This window comes from Lissotriton vulgaris, chromosome 1_1, assembly GCF_964263255.1.
Source record: "Lissotriton vulgaris chromosome 1_1, aLisVul1.2, whole genome shotgun sequence".
Classification (NCBI taxonomy): Eukaryota; Metazoa; Chordata; class Amphibia; order Caudata; family Salamandridae; genus Lissotriton; species Lissotriton vulgaris.
The window spans coordinates 390,140,105-390,160,680 of record NC_141685.1 but is presented as its reverse complement, the minus strand read 5'-3'; the positions used below and the strand labels follow the sequence as shown (position 1 = coordinate 390,160,680).

Sequence of the window (20,576 nt, the reverse complement as noted above, 5' to 3'; positions counted from 1 at the left end):
TGTGATAGCATGTCAGTCAAAGATGCCCGGACATACCCTCAGAAGCCCATAGACCTCATCAATGGTGTGGCATCAAATTCCCACAATTTAAAACACAAAGAGAGGGTCCCAGGGAATGTTTTACGACCTTCCAATACTACAACCCTGACAATTACTTACATACCAACCTAAGAGTAGGCAGGGGTCAAAAAAATGTGTGTGCGCCTCGTCCGATGATGGTGTGTGCTATATGCAAATGAAATAGCAAAATCTGTCAAAGGGTCTCTCCAAATGCTCAAAGAGAATCCCATCAGACTTCCACCCTGTACCGCCCTACATCATTTGGGAACCTTCAAAGTGCACATGGGAAATCGACTACCCAGTGCAATATTTGGCCAGACTCAACCAAATCCGTCACATCAATCCCAAGCAGTCTATGATGTAATCAATATTCGGTATCAGGAGGTTGTTGAAAAGCAGTGCTAAATAATGTATCCAAAAGTGTGTAAAGTGCTGTGGCTAAAATTGGGTAAAAGGAGGAAAATATGTTTAATGGACACCTCCCTTTTCTCAATATTAAAAACAGTGCAAATGGTAGCTTTAGCAAATAACTACACAGATGAAAAAAGTGGTCGACATGTTTCTGCAGACTTTCAATGGGCCCGTAGGTCACCTTGCTGCTTCATCAGGACCTATTTTTGCTACTGCTATGTGTAGTAATGTGAATCAAATTAGAAAATAAAGAGACAAATAAAGTAAATATCACCTGAAAGTTCTCCTGTGTTCAAATTGTCGGAGTACACCAAATGGACAAACATACACACACACAAAGATGAGAGAGAAATGTACATATCATTAGTGACAATGTCATTTCAAAAATCAGCTGCTGAATTATCATGTCCAGTCAGGTAAATGTACTGCAAAACATCATGTCACCTCAAGTAGGTGTACCTTGAGAGCTAGACCTTCAATGTGTCTAATGATCATATGTACGGAGAACATATAACTCACACTCACCCAATTTGTAGGAGAATGTCGCCCCCCCCCCCTCACCTGGCCACAGCCCAGGTAACACGGAGCACCGCTCTGTTCAAGCCAAACAAATGAAAAAGATCAGAGGAAGCACCTCGCTGCTGCACAACAAAACTTTGCGCCTTTACTAGACCAAACATGTGTGAATAGAACCTTCATTTCTTATTATAAACGTAGTAGTCATTGACCAATCAAGTCACCCTTGGCATCCTAGGTGAATTGAGGCACAACAAGTAGTCATCATATTCTCAAGAATACTTATAGAGCAGTGTCTACTCACAAATCTCGTCATGGATGAGTTTCTATGACCTGCATCATGTAGCGCATAACCTATTGTGATCAAAATATATGCGCTCTCATAGTAGTTTGCTTTGTCAACTACTTATTAAATGCGGAAAGTACGGTGAAAAAGCCCATGACTCACGCTTAATATATACCGCACCACTCCTTAAGTAAAGCGAGACCGAACCATTTCCCTAGATTCCCAGGGGTTCTGTAGTATAATCTGTAGTCCTGTAGCGCTGAGAATAGCGGTCAGAGCATTCATCTCAAACAACGAGTAATAAGGAATAAGTGATATAAGACTGAATCACTTGAAGGCTCAAGCGGAGTCACAAGACATTAGGATGAGTGATTTTTAACACATCCACAATCTACATATGCCATGTGAAATCAGCGCTAATACGCCAACGCACTACGTTTCCCTACAGCCTCGGGGGGGCGCGCTGATATGACATCACAGCGACAGCCAACCAGGGATTCTGCCTAATAGACCTCCTCCTGTCCGTCCGGTACCTCCCACAGACAGCCCAGAAGGACGTCTGGAGTACCGACGGACAAGTAGGCAGGCAGGCGCCGCTGGTTGACAATTGAACTAGCAGAGAGATCAGAAAGCCTGCGATAGATGTTGGAAGGGAGATTTAGAAACTGCGAGCGTGGCAAAACAGCTGAGGTCACTCGTGTCTAAACGATAGCAAGCACTTTTTTACATGCTTAGAGACGGCGCGAGGGATAGCTGCTTCATTTTTGGGTTCCAAATAGACAAACGGCGTAGAATAGCTTTCAACAGCAATCGGCCGGTGGATGGTTCGGTCTCGCTTTACTTAAGGAGTGGTGCGGTATATATTAAGCGTGAGTCATGGGCTTTTTCACCGTACTTTCTGCATTTAATAAGTAGTTGACAAAGCAAACTACTATGAGAGCGCATATATTTTGATCACAATAGGTTATGCACTACATGATGCAGGTCATAGAAACTCATCCATGACGAGATTTGTGAGTAGTCACTGCTCTATAAGTATTATTGAGAATATGATGACTACTTGTATAGACGTTGTGCCTCAATTCACCTAGGATGCCAAGGGTGACTTGATTGGTCAATGACTACTACGTTTATAATAAGAAATGAAGGTTCTATTCACACATGTTTGGTCTAGGGAAGGCGCGAAATTTTGTTGTGCAGCAGCGAGGTGCTTCCTCTGATCTTTTTCATTTGTTTGGCTTGAACAGAGCGGTGCTCCGTGTTACCTGAGCTGTGGCCAGGTGAAGGGGGGCGACATTCTCCTACAAATTGGGTGAGTGTGAGTTATATGTTCTCCGTACATATGATCATTAGACACATTGAAGGTCTAGCTCTCAAGGTACACCTACTTGAGGTGACATGATGTTTTGCAGTACATTTACCTGACTGGACATGATAATTCAGCAGCTGATTTTTGAAATGACATTGTCACTAATGATATGTACATTTCTCTCTCATCTTTGTGTGTGTGTATGTTTGTCCATTTGGTGTACTCCGACAATTTGAACACAGGAGAACTTTCAGGTGATATTTACTTTATTTGTCACTTTATTTTCTAATTTGATTCACATTACTACACATAGCAGTAGCAAAAATAGGTCCTGATGAAGCAGCAAGGTGACCTATGGGCCCATTGAAAGTCTGCAGAAACATGTCGACCACTTTTTTCATCTGTGTAGTTATTTGCTAAAGCTACCAGTTGCACTGTTTTTAATATTGAGAAAAGGGAGGTGTCCATTAAACATATTTTCCTCCTTTTACTCAATTTTAGCCACAGCACTTTACACACTTTTGGTTTACATTATTTAGCACTGCTTTTCAACAACCTCCTGGTACCGAATATTGATTACATCATAGACTGCTTGAGATTGATGTGACGGATTTGGTTGAGTCTGGCCAAATCTTGCACTGGGTACTCGATTTCCCATGTGCACTTTGAAGGTTCCCAAATGATGTAGGGCGGTACAGGGTGGAAGTCTGATGGGATTCTCTTTGAGCATTTGGAGAGACCCTTTGACAGATTTTGCTATTTCATTTGATTATAGCACACAACATCATCGGACGAGGCGCACACACATTTTTTTGACCCCTGCCTACTCTTAGGTTGGTATGTAAATCAAATTCCCACACCCATGCTGATTGCAGGTGTCCAGGCTGGACTGAATAATGAATTGTGCTGCATCCTGATCATCCCGGATGGTTTGGACTAAAGATGCTTGAAGGACATCTGGAGCTGCTGGCAGGATTTGGGTGACCATATCTCACAAAGCATGGGTGTAGTGTCCCAGGAGACAGTCGGCACAGACAGAACATAGGAGTAAGGCTGGCAGAGGAGCGAACATAAGCTTGTCAAAGTTCTCCATGCATTTAGATTTGCAATCAAGAGGGGTTGTAGGGAAAGGAAAATGCTACTTACCAGTATGCATCTGTTCTTGGCATGTAGAGCTGCAGAGTCTCACACTGTGCATTAGATCGCCACCTGGTGTTGGGCTCGGATGATTGCATGTTTTTGTCGTCTTGGAAGAAGTCTTTGTAGTCACGAGATAGGGGACTCCTCCCTTGGATGATAGTGCGCATGGGCATCGACTCCATCCTTAGATTGTTTTTCGCCATGATGGAGTTAGTAGAAATAGAAAAAGGGATGTCCATGTGTGTGTATCTAATTATGATAGAAATGGAACAGATACAGGCCCCGGGGAGGCGGGAGGGCGTGTGAGACTCTGCAGCTCTACATGCCAAGAACAGATGCATACTGGTAAGTATTATTTTCCGTTCGAGGCATATGAGCTGCAGATCTCACACTGTGCATCTATTGTACAGCAGTGTCTCCCCTAGCGGTGGTCACCTGTATCTGTTGCAGTAGTTTGAAAGAGAGTTTTGAGGACAGCTTCGCCTACTGCAGCTTGCTGCTTGGCCTGCACATCAACACAGTAGTGTTTAGTGAAGGTGTGTGTTGTAGACCATGTTGCTGCCTTGCAGATGTCTTCTAGGGGAATGTTCCCTAAGAAAGCCATGGAGGCTCCTAGTTTGCGTATGGAGTGCGCTCTAGGAGGAACTGTTAATGTACGTTTTGCTTTGTGATAGCATATTTGTATACATTTTACAATCCACCTTGCAATTCCAGCTTTAGAGATGGGGTTGCCTTTATGTGGTGGAAAGAAAGCTACAAACAGTTGCTTTGTTTTACGAAAATATTTGGTCCTATCATTGTAATAGAGAAGATCTCTTTTTACATCTAGTGTATGTAGAGCTCTTTCTGCTACAGAGTCTGGGTTTTGAAAAAACACTGGTAACTCTACTGATTGATTTAGATGAAAAGGAGTAATTACTTTAGGAAGGAATTTAGGATTAGTTTGTAGAACCACTTTGTTACGGCGTAATTGTAAAAATGGTTCTTGTATAGTGAAAGCTTGAATCTCACTAACTCTCCTAAGAGAGGTAATAGCAATAAGGAAAGCTGTTTTCTATGTAAGGAATTGCAGTTCACACTTATGTAAAGGTTCAAAGGGGGGCCCCATGAGCCTGGTAAGAACAATGTTTAGGTTCCTCACCGGAGAGGGTGGTAGCCTAGGAGGACTGATTTGTTTGAATCCTTCCATGAAAGCTTTGATTGCAGGAACTCTAAATAACGACATATGTTGTCTATTTTGTAGATATGCTGCAATGGCTGCCAGATGTAAACGTATAGATGAATATGCTAGATGACATCTTTGTAAATGGAGAAGGTAACAGATGATATTGTGGATAGAAGCATCTAGAGGATCAATTTGATTATTAGTGCAGTAAATGGCAAATCTATTCCATTTTGCAGCATGGCAAGCTCTAGTAGTAGGTCTTCTGGCTTCTTTAATGATATTTATACAGTCTGGAGGTAGGTTAAGGTAACCAAACTCTAAGACTTCAGGAGCCATATCGCCAGATTCAGTGGACTTGGATCTGGATGTCTGATGTCTCCATGGTTCTGCGTTAGCATGGATGGGATCAGACAGTCTTTGGTGTGGAACTAGAGAGAATTCTAGTAGTGTGGTGAACCATGGTTGGCGTGCCCATGTGGGAGCTACCAGGATCGATTTGAGAGATTGTTGTCTCAGCTTGCGTACTACTAGTGGTATTAGCGGGATTGGCGGAAAAGCGTAGGCAAATCTGCCTGACCAGTTCATCCATATCGCATTGCCCTTGGACAGCGGGTGTGGAAACCTGGTGGCGAAGGTTGGGCATTTTGTGTTTTTGTGTGTGGCAAACAGATCTATGTCTGGATGACCCCACTTGTGAAAGAATGGTAGAAGATCTTGCAGATGTAGTTGCCATTCATGAATCTGTTGCGCCTGTTGACTTAACAGATCTGCTATCTGATTGTGAACTCCTGGAAGGTGTTCTGCAAGCAGATATATCTTTTGTGGAATGGCCCATCTCCAAATGTTTTGTGCGAGCTGGGACAGTTGTAGGGAATGTGTGCCTCCTTGTTTTTGAATATAGTACACAGCTGTCATATTGTCCGTCCGGATCAAGACAGCTTTGTTCTGTACATGTACTTGGAAGGATTTTAGTGCTAGGAATATTGCTAGCAGCTCTAGGTGATTGATGTGAAGCACCTTTTGTTGAGCGGTACATTTTCCCTGAATTGTATGGTGGAGCAGATGGACTCCCCATCCTGTGAGGGATGCGTCTGTTGTCAGTACTATCTGTGGCACAGGTTCGAGGAACGGCCGTCCTCTGGACAAGTTTTTGATGTTCCAACACTGCAGAGAGCGATGTGTGCGGCTGTCCACCAACACCAGGTATGTAAGTTGTCCTTGAGCCTGATTCCACTGATGTGCTAGATATTCCTGCAATGGGCGCATTTGTAGTCTTGATATGGTACAATAAAAATGCAAGATGCCATCATGCCTATTAGTTGCATGAACACTCTGGCTGGGAGAGAGTGTTGGTTTTGAAACTTTGTGACTAAGGATTGAATGCTTTGTATCCTGGCTAGACTGGGATAAGCCAGAGCTGTGGAGGTGTTTGTTGTAGCCCCTAGGTATTGATGTACATGAGAGGGCTGGAGATGCGACTTGGTGTAGTTGATTGTAAACCCCAAGTTGTGCAGTGTTTGAATTGTTTGAGATGTGTTTTGGATACACTGATAGACGATTGGCTCATAAAAGTCAAGTCATTCAAAGTATGGGAAGACATGGATATGTTGTCTTTTGAGATGTGGTGCTACGACTGCTAGGCACTTTGTAAACACTTATGGTGCAGTTGTGACCCCGAATGGAAGGACTTTGAACTGATAGTGTTGTCCTTCTAGTACAAATCTGAGATACTTCCTGTGAGAAGGATGTATGGGAATGTGGAAGTAGGCGTCCTTGAGGTCTAGTGTGGTTAGGAAATCGCCTTGTTGCAACAATGGGAGCACTTGTTGTAAAGTGATCATGTGAAAATGATCTGAGTGTATATACAGATTGAGAGGCCTTAGGTCTAGAATTTGTCTTAATAATCCGTCCTTTTTGGGTATTAGGGAATAGAGTGAGTAAACCCCAGTTCCTTGATGTTACAACGGAACTAGCTCTATTGCATCTTTTTTCAGCAATGAGAGAACCTCTTGTTGGAGCAGCATCAGATGTTCTGTGGACATTGGATGCTGTCTGGGTGGTATATGTGGAGGGGCAGCTGTAAGCTCTAGGCAGTAACCATACTGGATAATTTGTCTTACCCACTTATCTGTTGTGATGGAATTCCAGACAGGTAGGAACTGTGTTAGTCTGCCCCCTACAGGAGTGGAATGCTGTTGGGGGAGCAGAAGAAGTAACTGTTTTGTGTTGGAAGAGGTTCGATTATTGTTATTTCCTCAACCTCTTCCCTTGGTGTTGTTGCCTCTGTAGCCTCCTCTAAAGTATCCTCCATTGGAGGATGTTTGTTCATTGGCTTTAAAGGAAGCTGAATGGTCTGCTCCAGCTTGTTTGGAGACTCCTCTGTAGAAGGAGCGACGAAAGGAGCCTCTTGCTTGGGTGGACTGCAGAGCTCCCATAGACTTCACTGGGTCAGTGTCTTTCTTCATTTTTTCAAGTGCTTTGTCTACCTCTGGACTAAATAATTGTTGTTGGTTGAATGGTTGATTTAAGATAGTAGTTTGCACTTCTTGCTTAAATCCTGAAATGCGTAGCCACGTGTGATGTCTAAGGAGGACACTGGTGTTTATTGCTCTGGTTGCAGTGTCTGCTACATCAAGTGTGCATTTAATGGAGGCATTTGATATAAGCTTACCCTCTTATATGAGGTCATTTGCTTCTGCCTTATATTGGTCAGGAAGATGTTGTAAGAGCTTCTCTAACTGATCATAGTGAGCCCTGTCGTATCTTGCGAGGAGGGCCTGTGTTTGCGATAGGCCATGTATTCCTAGCTTGGGCATCTATTCTTTTCCCTGAACCGTCTATGATCTATGATTCTTTATCAAGAGGTGGTGCTACGCCTGATGTTTTGGAATTTGCTCTTTTCCTAGCGTTTGAAACTACTTACTGTAGCAGCCAACTTCCAGAAAGCTATGCTCGAGGTCAGTACCTGGATGGCCTTGAACTGCCTCAGGCTTAACTCGGACAAGACCGAGATCATGACCTTCGGAAAACTCTCCCCTGAATGGTCTTTCGGTTGGTGGCCAGATAAGCTCGGCCATCCACCTGTCCCAGTGGAAAAAGCCAGAAACCTGGGAGTGACTTTCGACAACAAGCTGGTCTTTGACCACCATGTTAATAAGGTTGTGTCATCTTCATTTTACATCTTGAAAAAGATTAAGAAGCTGCTACCTTATCTCCCTCCGTCAGCTGGGAAGACTCTGGTTTCTACCTTAGTCTTCTCAAAAATAGACTACGGGAACGCTCTCTTCCTCCACACTCAGAAGCGTGTCATCTTGAAGCTGCAATCTATTCAGAACGCGGCTGCCAGGATTCTTCTTAATATCCCTCGCCGCAAATCTACCACCTATGCTATTCGCCAGCTTCACTGGCTGAGAGTTGAGAGCCGTGTCAAATTTAAGGCCCTCTGTATTGCCTATAAGGCCATACATGGCACAGGACCCAGATTCTTGATCGAAGCCTTTCAGCTCTATACCCCCAGAAGGCACCTTAGATCGGCCAATACCAGTCTTCTGCCGGTGCCACGTACAAGATCAGTTACCTGGGGTGATAGGCGCTTTCTTGTGGCCACTCCAAAACTTTGGAACCTTCTGCCAACTGCCATAAAAGCCGCTCCGAATCTGATTAGCTTCCGTAGGCTTCTGAAAACATGGTTGTTTAACCAGTGAGAAGACGGTAGGATGATGAACTCTTGTTGCTCCACAGCGCCGAGACACCTTCGGGTATTTGTTGCGCTATAAAAGTTGCGTAAATAAATAAATAAATAAATACTAGGGAGTCTAAGGGTACCTGTCCTTTAATGTAGGCAGGGTCCCCAGGAGCCGCTCTGTACTTTTTCTGTATCCTTGGGTTTATGATTCTAGCTCGTACAGGATCTTTAAACACTTCTAGTGAATGCTTAATGACTCCTTTAATCATTGGCCGTATTTGCACAGATTTTTGGGAGTGTTAAAAAAAGTGTCTAATAAAAAATCTTCCTCTGCCTCATCTAAATGCATGGTGACATTGTGATAGATGACAGCCCTATTAATTAAGTGTCCAAACCCAATATTGTCTTCTGGTGGAGAAGGTTTAGATGGATATGTATGTCGGTCAGGAATATATGGTACATCCTGTGAGTTTGGATACTCCCAGTCTGGTGAACCTGTTGGGTAGGGAAAAGGGTAATTTTGGTCTCTCCCTCCCCCCATGCTATACTCATCATCAACATCCTGAGGAGGCGTATGTGGTGGAGAATGAGGAGAATTTTGAGGTGAAATGTTTGAAGGAGGAGGTGAAGGAGATACAGGAGAAGAAAGGTGCATAGGAGATGTGGCAGAGTCCTTCTTCTCGACAGGCACTGGCGGTGTAGGTGCTGTATCTGACTTCCTCGTCCTGTGTGGTGTAGTGGAAACATGTCCTGTTTCTGGATCAATGCCGATCCTTTTTTGTAAAGGATCTGGTTGGAAAAGTTCCTCTTCTTGAGGCACAGCCTTCGGCGCCGATTTCTTCGGTTCTGAACCTGTTTGTTGCTTGTCTTTAGCCTTAGGAGCTGATGTTGAGTCCTTTGGCGTAGATTTTGGCACTGAAGATATTGTCTTCGGAGCCGAAGCCTGTTTTGTGGACTTGGAAGCATCGGAAGCAGGCTTTGAGGGTATCGGCTTCAGAGTGGAAGCTGTTTTAGGGGTATTGGAAACAGGCTTCGTTGTTTTTGGGTCGCCTTGTCGGAGTCAACGGTTTCGGAGTGACTTTCCGAACCGGGACTTTTTTGTTTCGGTGCCGAGGGAGCAGGTGGTATCGGCACATGCGGTTTGCTCGGTGTGGAGCTACCAGAAGGCTTCATTATTTTCTTCAGAGCAGGGTTCGATGGCGGGGCTTTCGAAGTGTTTTTTTGGTATCGGCTGGCCCCGGAGGCGGAGTGTTGACCGTAGCCTTCAATCTTGGTGTTTGGGCTGGGGTAGGGGCAGTGGTACTCACGTGTTGACCCGAAGGTATGGAGTCATCAGAGTCGTCTGCCTCGGATACGATCTGGAGATCATCGTCTGAATCTTCCTCTGGAATGCATGGTTCTTCATCGACGATATCCACCGGTTCCGGAGCTGATCTCTGCATGTCGTGTCGACGGGCCCGCCGATCTCGAATGGTCTTCTTGGATCGAAAGTATGCGCAGGCTGTACAGCTGGATTCGTCGTGATCTGGCGATAAGCACAGGTTACAGACCTCGTGATGGTCACTGTGTGGAAATTTTGCTCCACACTCGGGCATCTTTTGAATGGCGTCCTTTCGATGAGGTGTAGGCCTCACGGCACACGTAGGCCCAACGGCCCGCGTCGACGACCGGAATCGAGCTGATGAAGTCGAGTCGATGTTAATCGATATTGAAAGTTGTTTGGTGAAGTTTGAAGAAAATTTTTATGCGTCAAAGCACTTGAAAAGTGGATTTTGAACCGGAGCGAAAAAGTTTCACCCGAACCCAGTGCCGGAAAAAACACAATCTTAGGATATATCGTCCAAGGGAGGAGTCACCTATCTCGTGACTACAAAGACTTCTTCCAAGACGACAACAACATGCAATCATCCGAGCCCAACACCAGGTGGCGATCTAATGCACAGTGTGAGATCTGCAGCTCATATGCCTCGAACACAAAGTTTAGTCTGCTGATGTATGCCTACACCAAACTCTCCGGCATTGGTTGTTGTGTTAGGAAGTCAGGTAGCCCAGCGCTGGTCTAGTGCAATGATTTACCTGCCTATCGAATGGCATCCCAGAACATGGTTTTGACCAAATGCCTAAGAGTATATGTAAGGGCTTTGTTAAATGACAGGAGAGGTTCATCAGGAGCATGGCCAGGTTGCGGGATATTCAGTAAGGATAATGGGCTTCATTTCCATGGAAGGGAGCTGCAGGTCAAGTACTGTGGATCCCTTTGCATAACAATGGCAAAAGAAACACTCTCCATGGTGACAGGACCAGGAGGAGACAAAACCGCAGAGTATGGAGAGGTGCCTAGACCACTGGCATCCTGAAGTTCCTCATACAAATTGTCCTCATACTGCGAGACAAATTTGTCCCCTTCATCACAGTTAATGAATAATTGTCTGATTCCGATGCAAAGTGTTGGTGTAATGTACGAGGTCTGCAGTGTGGTAAAGGCAATGTGTCAGTAGAATTGCCTATTTGCTGCACTGCTGTGGAATTGGAAAAAAACCTCAGTTGAGACAAGAGGGGTTTGGAGTTGGTAACCACTATGGGTCCACCAGTGACGCAGTCAGCGCTGGGTGAATGTCATAGGAACCAATGCCCAAACCGAAGTCTAAACAGAAGAGGGTGAAGAACCCGAAGCAGGTGGAAAAGGCATACATGACGCAGAGGGCAGAACCCCTATTGGTGGCCACTTTGTATTCTTGGTACCCGAAAGTGTGCCAGAGGGATCGGAAAGTGTGCATATTATGAGCAGCATGGCCTCCCTAAAGGCCTTGATATTGTGCGATAACGTCAGACTCAAAAATTTGGATTGCATTGGAACTAGATTCAAAATTTGGTTTTCTGGAGTGTTAGAGCAAGACCGAATCGGAACGCTTTTACCCTCTCTGGAGTTCTATTCCTGATTGGACTAGTGTTTTTTTCATTGACTTATCAGAAGACTTTGAACGAAACGAGGATCTGCCATGGGAATAACTTTGGGAGTAGGAATAGGACATTCCTTTCATCTCAGACCGGTCACAGCGTGGAGTTGTCCAATGTTTGGCAACACAGTTTTGTCTTGCGGTCCTATATGGCTTTTGGGTTTATATATGCGCAAAATTTTCGCAGGCCCTTGAACTGTGTCCCGATGCCAAACCCACAGACATACCTCAGGTGGGGAGAGGTGGGAGGATTAGTAACAGTCCCTAAAAGGTTTAATTTGGGGAGGCGACATATTTATCTCTTACACTAATAAAAAGAAAACATTTTGTGAAGAAGTTTGTTATACACAAAAGAAGTAGAGTTCTGAATCCGTGTCTGAAGGCACAGAAAGAAAGGAACTGACAGCACTGTGCCCGAGTAGCGCTTATATGCAGCTCTACTGGGACGTCAGGAGTGAAAATGTTGGTGTGGCGCTGCAAACACTACATAATTGTTCCGTAGGAGTACTGCTTTTAACTGTACGGAACTAGTGTGACGCTTATGAGAATATTCATAAGGTGATGCATGAAATATTTCCTAGCTTTCCTAACCAAAAATTTCAATTCTGTTAAGGACTCAGAGGCGAGGATTAGGCATTTTCTTTATTCTTTTATTTCGCTGCTGTGAAATAAAAGAAAGAAAATGCCTACTCCTCGCCTCCGGGCCCTGACATGCGGTTAGACGTATCCATCAGAGAGAAGATTTTATTGATATCACAATATGGTGATATCCCACCTATATCAAGGCTCTTACGTAGATATTCATACACGCATATTGGCAAGTAAGGAATGGCACGTGGCCAACCACAAAAGACAATTAAGACAGAACTATACTGATGACATGTAGGTCTAATGGCCATCAATGGTGAGGGGTGATCGCCAGCACAGATGTTTAAGTACATTAGGAAAACAAACGTTTCACATTTTAACGTAGGCATGGAAAAGCTCAATTTAATATCTGTGAATACAAATGATTTGAGAGGCTCCAAAGACAAAGATATACAGAAGCTGGCGATTGTCTGAGCTGTGTCTCATCTTCACTTACTGTCTGTGGATTCATCTTGCCAGTCATTAAATCTAGCAGATCTGGGTCGGCCATAGTGATCGTGCAATCAGGTTTCTTATCTGTAACAAAACGCAAAATGGAAAAATGGGAATTATTGCGAATGGCACTTTCACATTAAAAAAGCCAGCCTATTTCTGTAGTTAAGGCTCTTTTCATGCACTGCACTGTTTCTGGGGCTTACTAAAAGCCCATATCGGAAAAATTCAGGGGAGCTTGGGAATTACTGCCAGTGAATACTAAAAGATGTTGCATGGAACAAACATTTCACAAAGGCAGCCAGAAACATGATGTGCAGATTGGTCAGTGTGTAATGTGGAATCACCCAGTACTTACACAGCACTGAGACACAAAACTACATGCTAGCTAATAATAGCTAAATGAGAACGTGAAAGCAGTTCGGCCATAGTTTACATAAGGAAAAAGAACTCTCTAGCTTGTACATTTAGCTCTCTAAAGTTGGAAATTATGTCCTGCAACTCACCACACTGTATTTATTGGTGATACAATTGAAAATATGTCTTCGGGACAAAAAAAGGTAACAATATTGTGGTTTTTCCTGACTTAAATAGAGAATCCTTTTTCACACATTAGTATCCGGTTACGTTTCCTGTGCTGGTAAAGGAAGGGTGTAAATCTGTAAGTACACATGCAGTAAGCACTATGTTTATACGAAAGATTCTTGAAACATGCCCTATGGTGCACTACATGATTTATCCCAATTTAATCTGACACATGACTTGGCACAGCCAAACTTGTCAGCAAACGGCTGTCCAATTATATTTCGTTTGCGTTTTTAGGTCTCGCCTGTGCGCTGTCTCTTCGAGACATTTAGTAAGTGGCTTTTAAAGTGCCACCAGAGGCTGCCATCTGTGTTTTTATTGCTGTAATCAGGCTCCTCTGCTTGCACTACCCCCTCCCTTTTCCCCCTACCTCCTGGCCAGCTTCCTTTGTGTCTTCTAGCTGTAAATGATGCTCCTCTGCTCGCATTCCCCCTCCCTTCTCCCCATCCTCTTCATCAGTTTCATTTGTGTCTTCTCACTGTGAATGCTCCTGCTTCCACCAGGCACAAACACCATCAGTCGTCAGTGCACGCTTTCACCAGGCACACACACCACCAGCCGTCAGTGCACACTTCCACCAGGCCCACACACCACCAGCCGTCAGGGCACGCTTCCACCAGGCACACACACCACCAGCCGTCAGTGCACGCTTCCACCAGGCACACACACCACCAGCCATCAGTGCACGCTTCCACCGGGCACACACACCACCAGCCGTCAGTGCACGCTTCCACCAGGCACACACACCACCAGCCGTCAGTGCACGCTTCCACCAGCCGTCAGTGCACGCTTCCACCAGGCACACACACCACCAGCCGTCAGTGCACGCTTCCACCAGGCACACACACCACCAGCCGTCAGTGCACGCTTCCACCGGGCACACACACCACCAGCCGTCAGTGCACGCTTCCACCGGGCACACACACCACCAGCCGTCAGTGCACGCTTCCACCTGGCACATACACCACCAGCCGTCAGTGCACATTTTTACCGGACGCACACACACCACCAGCCGTCAGTGCACGCTTCCACCAGGCACACACACACCACCAGCCGTCAGTGCACGCTTCCACCAGGGACACACACCACCAGCCGTCAGTGCAGCAGGCAGGCTCTTCTCAGAGTTTCTTGGTAAATATGTGTTCGAAGCATGGGAGGGAGTGGGTCGAGTTTCCTTAAACCATGCGGAGTATGCAGGTGCAGTGCATGAACTCCTGTGTTAGTGAGTCATGCTGCCTGGGGCTCACTCAGACCACACTTGTAAATTACGCCTACACCAGGCTTTTTCTCATTTGCAAAGTTAGGCGCACAGCTAGGCAGCCCCCACACCCCCAGGAATTACTGCTTCCTACAACCAGAATGGAAACAACATTCAGAGCAATGAAAACAAGTTCATTTGATGGAAAGAACTGTTAACAAGAACCATGTCCAGCTATAGTAGATCTGGCAACCTAAACAAAGCAGCAACAAAAAACGAACAAGCATTGGCATAGCCAATAGGCCTCGCGTTTTGGACCCTATAAGTATTTAGTTATGCAGCAGAATGTCCTTGGTGCAACAACACCAACTGTTGCATTACTAAACACTTATTAGGTCCCAATTGCGAGACCTTTTGGCTATGCCAATGCTTGTTGATATAAGCAAATTAAACTAACACTGATGGGCTGCAAAATATCCTGTGATGACAAAGTAGGTTTATGAGGTGAAGCTTGTCTCAGCAGCAGCTGTTTCTGGTAGTGACAGTTTTGTAAACAATGTAACATTTAAGAACAATGAGAGGTCAACAATTACATTGCAAGTATCTGACAATTTTCAGTTTAATTTAGATGTGTTTGTAAAACCCAGCATACACCGTAACTAGGGTTTCTTGCTGCTAAACAAAAAAAACTAAGTCAACATCGTAACTTTTCAAAACAGACTACAAAGCAAGAGACCAAAGTCATTGAGGGGATAGAATTTCAGAACGTGAGATTCTGGCATAGGTACATGGGCATGAGGTTCCATTTTATTTCTGCAGAAGAAAAGGACCTACCACCCGTGGTCTTGAGACAAAACTTAGGAATCTCCAGAAGAACGTTGTTTTTAGATCTTTAACAGCAGTCAGGGGAATATCGCCAAACTCTGGTAGCGGCACCGACCAGGAGTAACAAGCATTTGCAATGCAATAGGTCTCGCAGTAATGAGAGTTTGAGCTATTGGCATTGTAAATGGCAATGCCTTTTATTTACATGTTGGTTTTTAAAAACATAAATGAAAGGCATTGCCATTTACAATGCCAATAGCTTAATCTATTAAGACCTATTGCATTGCAAATGCTTGTTAAAATCAAGCCCTGGTGTCCTCGGAAACCCTTCTTTGTAACAGCGGCTCGGTGAATTAAACATTTATAAAGTCATTTTACTCTTGATAAACTGCAGGAAATGTTTGTGAAAATCATGTTCTTTGTATAATTTGTTGCACCCGTCGCATACGTTACAACACAAGAATTCCAGAGAGCCACAGCCTCTGTGCTGCAATAATTGATCCCAATGAAACAGCAGATATACCGAATAGATGACACTTCAAACCCCCTCCCAGTGGGTTAAAACAACTGACCTGGGTCTCCGCACGGATACAGTGATGGCTTCAGATAGACCCCCCAGGATATCGCGATTTCCCCCAAAAAAATTGCGAAATCTGCAGCTTTGTGGAAATCCTGCGATTTTTGGCAAACCGACCGCAAAATCCGCCGTTTTCATTGGGCACACGCGGAGAGCCAATAAAAACTGCTCTGCTCTCGGACGCGCTCGTCTTCTTATTGCCTCCTCACTCTCCCCGATCCAGCATTTCGCGGGACACCCAGGTCAGGAAGAGGTGAAGGTGGAAGCAGCCGGCGGCGAGGGAGAGCAAGCAGGAGGCCAAGGACCGGGACGACGACGACGAGTACAGGTACCTTCCTCGGCAGCCGGCGGCGAGGGAGCAAGCAGGAGCCAGGAGGGAGCGCTGGAGGGAGCAAGGACCGGGACGACGAGTACAGGTACGTACCTTCCTGCTGCTACTGTGGGGGCCCGCCGCACACGGGGCACGCGGCGGGCCCCGGGGGCCAAATTACAGTTGTTGTTCTTTCCGGTGGGGCCCGCTGCACACGGGGCATGCGGGTGGCCCCGGGGGGCCAAGGTCAATTTGTTTTACTTTCCGGTGGGGCCCGCCGCACACGGGGCAAGCGGCCGGCCCCGGGGGGCCAAAGTCAATTTGTTTTACTTTCCGGTAGGGCCCGCCGCACACGGGGCACGCGGCGGGCCCCGGGGGGCCAAAGTCAGTTTGTTTCACTTTCCGGTGGGGCCCGCTGCACACGGGGCACGCGGCAGGTCCAGAGGGGGGCCAAAGTCAGTTTGTTTTTCTTTCCGGTGGGGCCTGCCGCACACGGGGCACGTGGCGGGCCCAGGGGGCCCACATTGCATTCCTTGGAGCCCAAAGTCCATTTTTTTTTCTTTCCGGTGCTTTTTGTCACAGGGTTGCCCACAGATTAATTCATATTTTAGCTGTGCAGGTTTTAGCAACATTATTTCTCCACCACTTTCAACTGTAGATGTTAGGTGGATTGATTTTTAAGCACTTGACTTGTATTTACCGCATTTTGAAATGTGCTGCATGATCTTGGTATTATTGTTTTTACATTATAACCAGCAGCACAATACTGGTCTAGATTTGGAGTGCTCAGAAGAACTGAACGTACATGGTCAAGATTAACATGCCTTTTAACCAAAACAAATGGGCTGAATTGTGAATAAACAAAATGTACATAGCTCCATGTTGTAAAATAACTCAAACAATAAGATATCTGTGTTTTTCGTGTCGAAAAAATCCCATAATAAAATGCCGCTAAATTTCCATTTTTGTGCCGCTAAATTTCCATTTTTGTGCCGCTAAATTTTCATTTTTGTGCCGCTATATCCAGGGGGGTCTGTTCAGACACATCACTACTCCCGGGGTTGCAGAGGCTCTACGTCGTATGGAAACAGTGTGTAATAAGCGGGATGTGGTCTTCCAAATTATTGTCGTCTCATTTTGTCTCGTCTCCCCGTTCGACACTCCCTGTGAGGTGGGGGAATGTTGGGTGTCACTAAGTGAGGGACAGGCCTGCACTAGTGGCAAGAATCTTGTGACGGAGGGCGATGTGTTGGATGGAGGGTGTGTGTGTGGGGTCTACTGATGTAGCCTCGCTCCGAGGGAGGGGGAGAGAGTGTGTCTGTGTAGGATTGGTGCAAGAACTAGTGAACTGTTGTGCGTGCGAGGAACACGGTCCATGCTGATGTGCACGCCCAGTAGCGCCTGTGCAACGATTGGTGCAGCAGCAGATGCGCTGTAGTGTGCACCGCATCGCTAGCTGGCGGGATAGTGAGAGGCTAGTAGCACGTGCCTCATATCACTCGCAGCTGAGCAGTGGAGCCAGAACCAGGGGGGCAGCAGCAGCTCCTTAAAACGTGAAATATGGGGAGCGAGCATTAAGGGGCTGTCCAGAGGCCTTTCTTCTGGTGGCATTTGTGGTGTTCTCAAAGACAGCGGGCACACGTTGACGGGTACTGCTCTATGCATGTGGTTGGCCCGTGACTCCCCACAATAGCTCCTCAACAGTTAGTTACCGAAATGAAGGGTGTCCGTGCCGCACGCACGCCCCCCTTCCTTTTGCGTAATTGCAAGGCATTTTGTCCATCACTAGGTTGCTTTCGCTCCCCATCCCCTGTGGTTTATCTTCAGGTTCTCGATTGCATTAGCTTTGTGTGTGTCACTGATAATCTGATCAACAAAACACACAAGATGATGGACAGAATGTTGCACAATGGCAAAACATTCACCCCCAGTCACAGATCTGGGTTTAATCCATCGTTAATTTGCTCAGCAAGCCACCCCAGTTCAGACATGGTCATATGCAAATCAGTCTTGACCTTGTGCCTCATGGGAACAGTCCAGACCGAACTGCCAAGCAATGTCTTCCCTGGACCGGAATCAAGCATCCTAGGACCGGTTTCTGGCTATCAGCCGTCTTCAGCCACAATAGCTCGACTACAGTGGCGTAGTGAGCACGGGACCCACGTCTGGGCATACCCTTCCCACATAGGCTGAACAGCAAAACACACAAGATGATTGACGGAATGTTGCATAATGGCAAAACATTCATCCCCCAGTCACGGATCTGCTTTTAATCCATCGTTATTTTGCTCACCAAGCCACTCCAGTTCAAACATGGCCATATGCAAATCAGTCTTGACCCTGTGCCTCATGGAAACAGTCCAGACCGAACTGTCAAGCCATGTCTTCCCTAGACCGGAATCAAGCATCTGGCTATCAGCCGTCTTCAGCCAGGATAGCTGGACTCCAGTGGCGTAGTGGGCACGGGACCCACGTCTGGGCATACCCTTCCCACATAGGATGAACAGCAAAACACACAAGATGATTGACGGAATGTTGCACAATGGCAAAATATTCATCCCCAGTTACAAATCTGGGTTTAATCCATCATTATTTTGCTCACCAAGCCACCCCAGTTCAGACATGGCCATATGCAAATCAGCCTTGACCCAGTGCCTCATGGGAATAGTCCAGTCCAAACTGCCAAGACATGTCTTCCCTGGACCGGAACCAAGTATCCTAGGACCGGTTTCTGGCTATCAGCCGTCTTCAGCCAGGATAGCTTGACTCCAGTGGCGTAGTGAGCATGGGACCTACGTCTGGGCATACCCTTCCCACATAGGGTGAACAGCAAAACACACAAGATGATGGACGGAATGTTGCACAATGGCAAAATATTCACCCCCAGTCACAGATCTGGGTGGAATCTATCGTTGTTTTGCTCAACAAGCCACCCCAGTTCAGACATGGCCATATGCAAATCTGCCTTGACCCTGTGCCTCATGGGAACAGTCAAGTCTGAACTACCAAGCCATGTCTTCCCTGGACCGGAATCAAGTATCTTAGGACCAGTTTCTGGCTATCAGCCGTCTTCAGGCAGGATGGCTTGACTCCAGTGGCATAGTGAGCACAGGACCCACGTCTGGGCATACCCTTCCCACATAGGGTGAACAGCAAAACACACAAGATGATGGACGGAATGTTGCACAATGGCAAAACATCAACCCAGTCACAGATCTGGGTTTAATCCATCGTTAATTTGCTTACCAAGCCCCCCCCCAGTTCAGACATGGCCATATGCAAATCAGCCTTGACCCTGTGGCTCATGGGATCCGCCAGCAGCCTTTGGGAGCACTTTCAGAAGCCCCTTACTTAATATCTCGCACAGCATCGCTCACGCAATAGCTAGGCGAGACCTAAAAATGGCTTTGTGCACCAACCACATTGAATTAAAAATTCACTCTTTCACTTGAGACCAAACAATTCAGGCTCCTGCCTGTGAGATATGGTCCAGTCTTGCAGGGTAGTTTTGTATCAGTAACAACTTCTGAATCAAAACGGTTGGCAGATCAAGATAAACCGATTTACTGTAGTCCAAGCAAGTTGACAAAAAAGCATTCCACATTTGAACCTTATAAGGAAATGGAAAAAGGTACAAAACCTGTTTTATTGAATACAACTGGAAAACAGCAATTCACTGCTAAAAAATCTGATCTGGCTAAGTAAGAAGTGTCAACTTTTACACAGAGATCTTTCACAGGGGTGGACACAGTGTTCAAGATGGGGGAGGGGAGGGATGCAAAATGGTAGTTCCCAAAAAGGTGAGGGTTTAATGGGCATAGGATTTCCGTCTTGCCACTGTTACACTTTAGAAGGGCTGTCATCCAATATTGGAGCTTGGAGGAGCAATCACATAGTTGAGCCCCGTGCTAAATTTGTAAAGAATTAGGAGCCAAGGTATTTCACACAGGCCGATTGCAGCTGGTGCTACCCACATATCACTGTAAAGAGTATGTTTAAGTTCTTCCTAGTTTTCTCACGTTTTTATTAAGATATATTAAATAGTAATTGACTTTGCTAAAAAACACACTTACAGTGCCACCATGTGGTAGAATCTCATAATAAAGCACTAGTTGATCCTCTTCGTCCCTTGAGGTGACCGGTTAGTTTTACAATTATTTGAGTATCCTCTGCATAGAGAACTAAACTAAGGCCAAAGGACTGTCTCATGTAAGATAGCAGTATCAAATGAGGTGGTTGGCCTCATAAAGCTCTTAATTGGGTATGTGAGACGGGGAGCCAACCTAGACTCAGGCTCCACAACTCACATATGGGAGCGGGATCTGGATCGGTGGCATAATTCAAGCGCCTTATCTGAAGACTTGAACAGGCGTGGTGAAGTCCAAGAGTGTACTGACTTCTTACATTTTATAGATATCTTGTGCGACATACCCGACAACAACTTCGAGCGCGATGACAAGTGCCGGGAACGG

At 45.8% G+C, this 20,576-nt stretch overlaps 1 protein-coding gene across 1 annotated transcript in view; it reads right to left on the bottom strand.

Annotated features, from left to right (window-relative positions):
* LOC147747232 (sterol carrier protein 2-like) overlaps positions 1–20,576 on the bottom strand; it is a 382,719-nt gene that overhangs the window by 16,995 nt on the left and 345,148 nt on the right. Inside the window, exon 15 of the mRNA XM_086952451.1 lies at positions 12,614–12,693. Within this exon, the coding sequence (XP_086808577.1) occupies positions 12,614–12,693 (80 nt within the window). The remainder of the gene's footprint in view (positions 1–12,613; positions 12,694–20,576) is intronic.